At 27.6% G+C, this 11553-nt stretch overlaps 1 protein-coding gene and 1 long non-coding RNA gene across 2 annotated transcripts in view; both read right to left on the bottom strand.

Annotated features, from left to right (window-relative positions):
- Nucleotides 1-2988: 2988 nt before the first annotated feature.
- Nucleotides 2989-6458, bottom strand: LOC105109747 (MADS-box transcription factor ANR1-like). Its single transcript, XM_011004538.1, has 7 exons — nt 6274-6458; nt 5433-5448; nt 4787-4851; nt 4674-4689; nt 4525-4586; nt 4334-4430; nt 2989-3018 (listed from the first exon to the last, which is right to left on the bottom strand). Exons 1-7 carry the CDS (start codon nt 6456-6458, stop codon nt 2989-2991), a joined length of 471 nt encoding a protein of 156 aa, XP_011002840.1.
- A 4769-nt stretch (nt 6459-11227) lies between these two features.
- Nucleotides 11228-11553, bottom strand: part of LOC105109743 (uncharacterized) — a 1655-nt gene continuing 1329 nt past the window's right edge. Inside the window, exon 2 of the long non-coding RNA XR_839320.1 lies at nt 11228-11291. This is a non-coding gene — a long non-coding RNA (uncharacterized LOC105109743). The remainder of the gene's footprint in view (nt 11292-11553) is intronic.

The raw sequence follows: 11553 nt of genomic DNA on the forward strand, positions 1-11553 counted from the left end.
TGGGGGCGTTAGCATAATGCCCCCCCCCCAACGTCTCTCCTCTATTTTTTGCCTATAAAAACAAGAGAGCACGGAGTGATAAAAAAATCCCACAAAACAGAAAAGGAGAGAGAAGGAAGAGAATAAAAAAAAAACAAAGAAAGGGAGAAGACAAAAGAATAAAGAAGAAGAAAATAAGAGAAAGAAAATAAGGGAGAAGAGGAAGAAGAAAATGCCGCCCCTGCCACCCATTGTCGGCCACTGCGAACCACTAGCAATGCCACCACTTTAGGTAACCACGCCTCTCTTTTCCCTATTTATTCCCTTACCTGCATTTATATGCAGAACGTGAATAAATCACATTCTGCAATAAATGCAGTAATGGTTGGTTATTGTGCTCATAGTAACCAACCTATTTAGGCCTGAGCTGGGGCATTCGCCCCGCCCATAATAAATGAGTTGGAACCGGCCCAGCCTAGAAAGGCTAGGCCAGGTATAGCCCAGTTTAGTTTTTTTAATTCAAAAATATTTTTTGTTCAAAATTTTATAATTTTCTCACGTAGTTTTTTTATATAATTTTGATTAATATCGGATAGTATTTTTGTGTCGAAAAAGTATAATTTCGATATTAAAATATCGGATTTTGGTCAAAAAAAATTTAAAAAATATTTTCGTGCATATGGTCAAGTGTCTCAAAGCTAAAAAATCATATTGTGTTTTTTTTCATACACCAAAAAATATTTTAGCATGCATTTTGAATTTAATAATCATTTATTAAAGTCAAGAGAATATTGGCCAAAATTGCAAAAATAACAAAAATCAGATTTTGTTTGTTTGAGTATCATGGATTATGAATTTCTATGTAAAACATATTTTTAATATTAAAAAGATATTTTTTTACAACATAGAACAATTAGGTTCTTACCCGATAAAATAAAGATCTCATTACAAAGGATGACTTAAACCATAGACAGACCAATAATTAGAAACCACAACAATACCTTAATATTTATCAGATAATAAAACAATATAGCTTACCTTAAGTAGAAAATATAAAACAATACAGCTTACCTTAAGTAGGAAATATTTAGGGTGTTATTGGGGTGCTAATACCTTCCATTTACACAGCCAGTCTTCATACCCCATCTTTGAGACTAATTAGGCTTTCTAGTAACCAAAATGTTAGGTGCCGACTTCTGATCCATATTTTACTAATAAGAGACAAAAATTCATTGCCTCTTTATATTTTGTTAGAATAGACTATATATCTATCTATTCCATACATATAATTTTTTTAGGGTTGATAATCGTCATAACGCCGCACAATATGACACACGTATCTAAATTCAACTAACTTTAATAAAAGTATTTTTTCTAAACTTATTTTTTTTTAGATCACAACTATAAATGCTATCTCAAAAATAAACACATCAATCGATACTATTTAGAAATTGTAGTTTTGTATTTAGAATTTAAGGTTTGGATTTAAAAGAGGGTAGTTGAAGGTTATGGATTATGGATTTATGTTTTGGAATTAAGAATATAGGGATTATAAGTTTGAGATTTAAAATTTGAGGTTTATGGCTATATAATATGGATTTGGATTATAAATTTAAAAATTTAAAGTTTTTAATTAGAAATTATGAGTTTAGGGTTTAAGATTAATGTTAGTGTTTATAGATAAGAATTCGGGTTTTATATCTAGGTATAATTTAGGGTTAGGGTAGTTTAATTCAAGGTTAATTTAAAATTTTAGTTAAAGACATGAATCATATTAGTATATTTTAAGTATAGAAGCAAATGATGAGTTTTGAATCATATTTTATGAATGGTACTCACGTGTTTAAGTAAAAAAATTTAATAAATTTTGTTTGTTAATAAATTGTGAAACTTTTATTTTTTTGCCACAACTTTTGGTCAAGTGCATCAGAAAGAGAGAAAAAACCCCGTGCAGCAGTGCATTAAATGCGTGCTCAGCGAGCCTTGACTGCGCACACCAGTATAAGTGTTGATGTTTCCCTGCGCACACCAGTATAAGTGTTGATGTTTTTTTTTTTTTTGGTAAGTAAAAGGATATATAAGTGTTGATGTTTCTCAGTAAAAGATTGCATGCCTTATCAACTGGATTGATTTGATATTTTCAATATTTCTTTCACCATTTAAATTTGTTGTTTTTATGGTTCCCAATATAACGAGTGAGGAAATTTATGGCTCCCTGAGCTGAGTATAACCGAGTTATTAATAATTTTTCTCATCCCTAGAGCAATTTTTCTAGATCTTCGACACATTTCTTGTCTTCTCTTTATGCTAAAGAAATTGGTATGCTAATAATTATAGTTTAAAGTGTTTTTATTTTAGAAATATATTAAAAAATTATTTTTTTATTTTAAAAAAAATTATTTTTAAAATCAACCTATTAAAACAATCTAAAAAAATAATGTTTAAGAAAAACAAAATTTTAAATTTAAAAAAAATACAGTTTACACCCTATTTTCAAACACAACCTTGTAATATCTAATAAAGCTGGATAAATTAATTTCAACAACGTCCCATGAGGTGATGTTGCAAAGTCTGGCAAGCAAGCAAATAGAAAGTAAGAAAAGAATAGAAAAGAAAAGAAAAAAAGAGTTATAGTTGAAACCCTATAAGCTTAGCTTATTATTATTCATTATGCAGAAAGGCACAAAGACTAGCCGTTTGCCTAAAGAACGACTCCATGGAGGATCCAGGCAACTGAGCATCCTGCGTGCGCAAGTCCATGACTCCCTGCATAAAATCGACATAATTATATGCCAAGTTATCATCGCTTCGAAGTTAATGGGAAAATAACAGCACAACTACAGCGAAACCTGATGAACATGGCAAGTTTAGCAGCCCTCCTTCAGCAACTCAATCTAGGAAAAAGAAAAAGGTGATTAGTTTTGAAGTTAGATACAATGCATGTGAGTACCAGATGTGTATAAGAATATTTTTATTATGTTAGGTCGAGCTTTTTATTCATTTAAAACCTCATGACAATGCCTTTGTATCCACTCGGTGCTGCAATTTGAGAAGTTTATAAATTATAAGTTCATTGGGATTGTCTCATCGTTGTCGAGATGTGTTGGGTAGTGCGGTTTCAAGTGTATTTTAAGCTGAGTTTGGATTGAAACTGTATTATATTAATGATTTTTTTAAAAAAAAAAACAGTATGTTACAATGAGTGTGATATTGACATGTCAAAGATATCTAAATGCATTTTAAAAATTATTATTTTATACTTTCAATTAAAATACAAAAACACTCTTAATCATTATGGGCCCTTATGCATATGATTGTGATATTGACATGTCAACGAAATCAAAATCTATTCCAAAAATTACTATTTAATACTTTCAATTAAAAACATTTGGGAATAACACTATTTTGCTACCACCAAATTATAACAAAAACTAAAAGATAAATTATAACAAAAACTAAAAAACTAAAAGAGATCATTGTATAATTATTTATCTACATATAAATTATTATAAATTAAAATAGTATAATAATATAATTACTTTTTCCAAAAAAAAGTTTGCTAAGCATATAATTGAAGATAAAATTATTTTTTCAACGGAATGCATTTGTCATTAAAAACATAATTGAGGATAAAATGATTTGTTCATGTGTTTTGAGTTGTAATATAGATATTAATTTTCCCTTTAGGATATAATTTTAACTTTTAGATTAGAGTTTTTTTTTTTAAAATACATATGAAAATACAACAATGCTTGTAAAAAGTGGGGGGAATATGCATGTGCTGAGAGATTTCTTTATCTTTTTATTTTATTTAAAATGGTTTTCAAATACTAAATTATTATTTATATTAAAAATGGTTGATGTATATTGCATGTGTTATCCACTTCATTTGGATGATGCGTGTTTCCTATCATATATTATTAAAAGAAAACTCTTAATTATTATTATCTATTAGGCATATGTAGTGATATTGATAATGATATTAAAATGTATTTCAAAAATTCTTATTTTATATTTTTAATTAAAAAATACTTTATAAAAACATTATTATGTTATTACCAAATATATCCTAAACATGTTTAAAAGGAATGCAATCTTTTTTAATTACACACCATAAGTTTTATCCAAGATCTTTGATTGTGAAATACATGATGCCTAGGCATTCTCAATCAAGAGGGTTTTCTTTTTTGTTAAGAAATTAGTTTAGCTCAACCATATATGGGCAATACAATGCTTAATGATCCGTCTTAAAAATTTTATAGACAGAGAGATAGTATGAACGGTATATAAGATATTAATTTATCAAATAAGAAAGAAAAAAAATAAAACATTGATTTTAAAAAATGGGACATACCTTTTTGCTTTTGACTCTAGCGAGAGTAGCAACCAAATGCTCTTCCATTATCTTGATTTGTCTTAGGTCATTGATCTTATCCGGATTTGTCCAATCTCTGATATTACAGTAAGATTGAGTATGGTAATAAGTAATTTTAAATTATGTATAAAATAAAATAACAAAATTAAGTAGAGATGCATGGTAGTAACCTTAATATTTTTCTCTTTTGAGCAAGTTTTTCTTTCGATTCAAGCAATTCAGCCTGTTTCACCTGTAAAGTGATGATTTTGTTGCTAAGAATAATCGAAAATAAAGCATAAAAGAATTATATATTTATTTTAGGTATGAAAGAACGTACTTTAACTGCTTCCTCCCTGCAATATTAAACAAGTAGAAAAAATGTCAGGTAAAAGTCATAAAGTTTATATATATATATATAAGATTGTTTCTTGGTCTACACAGTTTTTATACCTCTGAATTAAAGAATTATTTGAAAGCGCTTCCGAGTCATCTATTGGATACATTTTCTTTATAATCTTTCAAGAACACAAGGAATTTAGAATTAAGACCATGAGTTCATATAAAATATAAAATAGATTTATAAAAACAATATAGCAACTATGATTCAGAAAGGATTGAAGAGCTTACGGTCTTGGTGTATCTCCTCCTAATTAAACACATTTATAAACATAATTGTTAGTAGAAAATAAATAATATTAAGATTAAAGAGAACAGTAATGGCAGTCGTGCATTAACCCTAAGATTTTATTACAGTAACTAATGCATTACAGTCATGTCTGATTATCACATCATTCAAGGAATAACCTCTACCTTTCTTCTCGTTCCTCGAAAGTCAATGCTGACATCCTTTCCAAAGATATTACAGTAAGATTGAGTATGGTAATAAGTAATTTTAAATTATGTATAAAATAAAATAACAAAATTAAGTAGAGATGCATGGTAGTAACCTTAATATTTTTCTCTTTTGAGCAAGTTTTTCTTTCGATTCAAGCAATTCAGCCTGTTTCACCTGTAAAGTGATGATTTTGTTGCTAAGAATAATCGAAAATAAAGCATAAAAGAATTATATATTTATTTTAGGTATGAAAGAACGTACTTTAACTGCTTCCTCCCTGCAATATTAAACAAGTAGAAAAAATGTCAGGTAAAAGTCATAAAGTTTATATATATATATATAAGATTGTTTCTTGGTCTACACAGTTTTTATACCTCTGAATTAAAGAATTATTTGAAAGCGCTTCCGAGTCATCTATTGGATACATTTTCTTTATAATCTTTCAAGAACACAAGGAATTTAGAATTAAGACCATGAGTTCATATAAAATATAAAATAGATTTATAAAAACAATATAGCAACTATGATTCAGAAAGGATTGAAGAGCTTACGGTCTTGGTGTATCTCCTCCTAATTAAACACATTTATAAACATAATTGTTAGTAGAAAATAAATAATATTAAGAATAAAGAGAACAGTAATGGCAGTCGTGCATTAACCCTAAGATTTTATTACAGTAACTAATGCATTACAGTCCTGTCTGATTATCACATCATTCAAGTAATAACCTCTACCTTTCTTCTCGTTCTTCGAAAGTCAATGCTGACATCCTTTCCAGAACAGCACTCAAATCTCTATAAAAGAATAATAATATTATCTTACAAAACATAAATAATAAAAATAATTTTGATAAAATTTGTATTATCTCACAAATATACAATTGAGAATGAAGGGAAATATTTAAAAAACGCAAAAAATTAACAAAATAATCCAATAATATATTATTAAAAAACATACATGATAAAAATAATACTTCTTTTTTAACAAAATAATCTAATAATATATTATGATGGTTAGGGTTTCCGTGCATAAAATCAGTCATAAACCCTAAACAGACAATTGAGCATGAAGGGAAATATTAAAAAAAAACACAAAAAATTACTTGTCTTGGCCAACATAGAGGGTGGGCTTCCCAGTAGGAGAGAACATGAGAAGGGCGAGATCAATATCACATAATATGGCAAGTTCTTTTGCCTTTTTGAGAATTCCGATTTTCCGTTTCGAGTACTTTGCCTGCCTTGCCTTGACACATTCCAACCTTTGTATCTGCAACCTCCTCCTTCCCATTTCCTCCTGTGTTATTCTTTTAGATCTGATTTTTTTCTTTCAGGAAAGGGGCCATGGATGGTTCTCAACTTTTTGGTAAAGTTATAATTTAAAACTAATAATTTAGACTAAAATAGTAAGGTAATAAATGAGGATGAGAAGTAATTATTACAGGAATCTGAATACTACTGGATAATTAAAACAATGTTGTTTTTTGATCTTATCAATTTTTGAACCTTTTTTAACAATAGATATTAAGGACATGGTTATCTTAACAACAACAAGTAAAAAAAAAAACCCTTGGTTATTCTTTTAGTCTAACTACTACAATGATTTCGAGTTAAAGCTAAAAAATATCCTTGTATTATATGTTGCACAATAATAATATTGTGACGATTATCTTTCTGAATTAGAATTTTTGATAGGGTGTGAAAAAAACAAAGAATTCTTATCATATATCAATTAAAAAGAATTGGAATCATCACTTAATATTTTAATCGCTAAGAACTCTAACTGATTTCCAATGTCTGGATAAGTGAACTAATAATATATAGAAAAGACAATATCATCCCTAATATAGCTTATCTAAGATAAGTTATATTGCTTATTTGTTTAAATATTACTAAGATATAATTGTATTTTTTATAATTATTAATCTATCTATTGGTTAAAGTAAATCTACCCTAATAGAGTGAACCAAATCTTATAGGTCAAGTTTAGACATTCTAGAGCCAAAGCATATTTTTACATTTTTTTTAATACTGAAAATACATTTTACTTAGAAGTTCATAATCCTTAATATTAAAAATAAATAAAATATTTTTTTTGATATTTTTAAAATTTTAGTTTAGAGTAAATAATAAATAAAACTAATATTCATTACACGTACACACTCATAAGTTCTTTCTTCTAGTTGCATAGGCATTAACCATCATCTATACAAATCTTAATATTCAAGATATTTATTTTAATCTCTCAAGTTTGAGAATAAACAGGGGATGTTGCCTAACATGTTTCCTGTTCTTTTTAAAAAAGAAAGAAAGAAAGAAAGATTTTATTTTCATTTAGTTGTCTTATTTGTTTGTATACACTGCAATCAACTACCCATGCTATATTGAATAGTACCATAAAACCCTTATTTGATATATATTTTTAAAAAAGCTATTTAGCTTTGTTATTTCTCTTTATTCTACTCATCGTTATGCTAGCTATTGATCTGCTCTTCACCGTTTTTCACACAAGTTTTATTATTGCAATTTCATCATGCCATGTGTTGTCACATTTAACACATGCTTTTATGATGCACATGTTTAGCAAAATGCAATAACATAAATGTCAAGGAACTTTAGCATATCTTAATTATTCACCTAAAGATATGGTGATGCAAACTGGAACAGTAAAAATACTAAAGCCTATAATTAATTAAAAAGAACCTAATCTGGTAATTACTTGAATTAAATAACCATAGTTATAGGATGAAAACCTCAACCAAGTGATGCAGAGAATCAAGAACTAAAAGTATAAGGATGAACGTTATAAATAAATAATATTTGATAAGTTCTAAAGAATTTAATGAAAAATCAAGATTATAAGAAACTTTGCACTCACAATATTAGTTTTAAAATAAAAAATACTCCAAAACCTAAATATAAGCTAGATAAACTTATTTATACTATGTAAAACATCCTAAGTAAAAATGAAAAAATAACAAAAAATTTTTTTAAATAAAATAGAAAAAAGTATCATAAATCAACTAAGAAAATATTATAAATCCCAAGAAGTAACTTGTGGGCTTTATCTCAAAGTCTTCCTAATGCTTGATTGCTACGTAATTTTTACCTCATAGGAAAAAATATCTTTAAAATATTATGGAAAAATTATATCTTAATCCAATGATCAGATAAAACATTATATTTATTAATATAAAATTGCATATTAAAAAAATAAGCATAATCTACATGCTTTGAGTCCAAGAACTACCTGCAAGGATTATATTAATTAAAGTTTGATCATCCTTTATTATAATATTTATTCTTGACTTGCCCAAATATGTAGAATTGTTCCATTGAATGTCTTTTTAATATTTTCAGCATTTGACCTTGTAATTGACCCAATTAGAACATCTAATGAATCATTTGATGATATTTATTAATTTTCATTATTCTTTCTCTTCTAAAAAAGATTCAATGTTGAATAATTATATGCATCAAAGAAAGAAAAATAAAAAATATTAAAAGTATCTAACACTATACTCACATGGAAGATTAACTTTATATATATTATTGTTGATTCGTTTAAGAACTTGAAATAAATCATCTTCTTTATGATGCAATTTAGATATTTTATTGGTTGAAAATTTTTTCTTCCTCATATGCACCCAAGCTTAATCACTTGATTCAAAGATAACATGTCTACAATCTTTTTTAGCCTTAGATGCATATTATTCATTCTTTTTTCTTTATAAGTTGTCGAACACTTATATAGAGTGTCTTCACCATCTTCGCTTTTCTATTGACATCAAGACTAACCCTTTTATTAACAGATGAAGGAATCAATTTCAAAAAGGATTAGTGGATTAAAACCATAAACAATCTCAAATGGTGAATGATCGCTAGTAGAATGCACATTCCTATTATATACAAACTCTATTAATGAAAAATATTCTTCTTAATTTTTCAAATTCTTTTAAATGGCATGCGTAATAAAATAGTTAAAGTTCTATTTACTACTTTCATTTAACCATCCATTTATGGATAACAAATAGTAGAAAACAACAATTTAATTCTCAACTTTTTTCATAAAATCTTCCAAAAGCAACTAAAAAATTTAACATCATGATAAAAAATGATGTTTATGGAACACCATGAACTCATACTATCTCCTTAAGGAATAAATCAACAATATTGGTTACATCATCAGTTTTATGACATGATATAAAATGTGACGTTATTTTATAAAACCTATCCATAACCATAAAAATTAAATCCCTACCTCTTTTTTACGAAGATAAACCTAAAACAAAGTTCATGAAAATATTGATATGCACCAAGTTAGGTTTGAATTTAGCATTAAAGTGTTTGCTTCTTAATTTTGAGAGATTGAGCATATCTCTCCAACTGTACATCATATCAAGCTAGAATTTTACAGGGAGATACTAAACATATAGAATTATATTGTGATAATATTAACAGATGAAGGAATCAATTTCAAAAAGCTAGAATTTTACAGGGAGATACTGAACATATAGAATTATATTGTGATAATGTTTTAATTTAAACAGAGTTTGAGAACATATTATTTTAGAGGGTCGAAGGTACTAGAAAAATCTTTTCAAATTTTTCAAGCTAGACTTTCATGTACTATTTGAAATATATTTGGAGTTATAGGTGCACTTGTGTTGCTATTCAAGTTAGGATAAAAACTAGACTTCTCAAGATTTCCAACCATATATGGTAGGTCTAATAAATCATTCAAACAAGAAAGAATGGTATGTTTGAAGTTAGGATGAAATTCTATCAAGAATGTGAAAACATTAAAAATTTGAGTTACATGAAGAAGTTTTAGCATGAAAACTTTGTTTTTATTGTCTTACCTAACATTGCGACAACCTTTATAAATTAGGTAAAAAATAAAAACACATACCTAACATCTTTTTCTTAAAGGGAAAAGATCTAGTTTAAGAAGTCACTACCTAATATTATGGTCAATAGAAACTCTAATAGTTGATAATAATCCTATGGTATGATACTAGTTAAGTAAAAGGAAAGATACTATCACCTCTAAAACATCCTACCTAAGATAGGATACATTGTTGATTTTATCTTTAAATTGCTTTAGATTGTTGTTGTGTTATATTATCAATAATTTGCATATAATATTTTTTACTGTAACGTTAATAAATATTAGGGTTGATATTTTTTACTCTGACATCAATGAGCATCATAGTTGATACTTTTAACTATGATGTCAGTGAATAATGATTGATACTTGTCATGAATCCATATAACATAAACACTTTATATATTGAGTTTTTCAAAAATGGTCATTTCACCCGTAAAAATGACAGAAATGGGTTTTGGACTCTTTTTTAAAAAAAATGAGTTTTGGGCTTTTTATATATAGGCCCAATGGGTTATTATGTTTCAAGCAAGCTTTTAATAAGCTTGATAAATTTTTTATCAAACCCAAAAAATTCATGCAAAATTAATACATTTTTTTGTGCTAAAAAACACAAAATAATTTCTCTGTTTTTTTGTTGTTTTTTTTATTATTTTTTCTTATGCTAATCATGGTATTTTTTATGCTAAATTATGCAAAGAGATGTTTTTTTTAAGCTTGGCCATATGTGATTTTTAAGAAAAAAATTATAGGATTTTTATTATTTCTTTTTTATGTTATTTGTTTTAACAATTGCAAAAAATTAAAAATCATGCAACACACATATTTCACTAATTCACTCACGTACACTTACAATTACACAAATTACTTGTAATCAAAACACACAAAATCATTCAAAATTTGCAATACATCTTTTGAACAATATCCAAAAAATGTTAGAAGCTATAAGGATGCGCTGGATATAACGAAGCAGTCGTGGTGTGTGGGTTCCATGCACCACCATCATTATTGAAGCTTGACTCCACGCACTATCGTTGATTGAAAAAGTTGGTGGATCTGAAGTGCCTTTTCCCCCTCTTCCTTTCCTTGTCGGCAATGAGTATCATCGTTATTTACAAAACAAAGAAATCAACACACAAGACAATTGTTTTTAGTTTTAAATTTTTTTCAAATTTGCTTCTCTTTTCTTCCTTATGCATTCATTTTTGGGTTTCATCTCTTTCTCTCTCTCTCTCTCTATTGGTGACACGACTAAAAGATTGATGTCTTCTCCCAAGTGTAGGAGTGTCGAAGTAATAAATAACCCGGTGATGTAACCATATTATTCGATTGTTTCACCCATATTTACCTAATGTTTTGTCCATGTTTTATATGTAAAATGCCTTGATATTCTTTGTTTTATGTTTTGAAGGCACTTTTGGATGAAAAATGCAAAAAGGAGTAAATTAGAGATAATTGGCAGATTTGACGTTCAGTCGATGTTTTGTGCAGAGCGTGA

Source organism: Populus euphratica, unplaced genomic scaffold (genome assembly GCF_000495115.2).
Source record: "Populus euphratica unplaced genomic scaffold, PopEup_1.0 scaffold229.1, whole genome shotgun sequence".
In the NCBI taxonomy this organism is placed as follows: Eukaryota; Viridiplantae; Streptophyta; class Magnoliopsida; order Malpighiales; family Salicaceae; genus Populus; species Populus euphratica.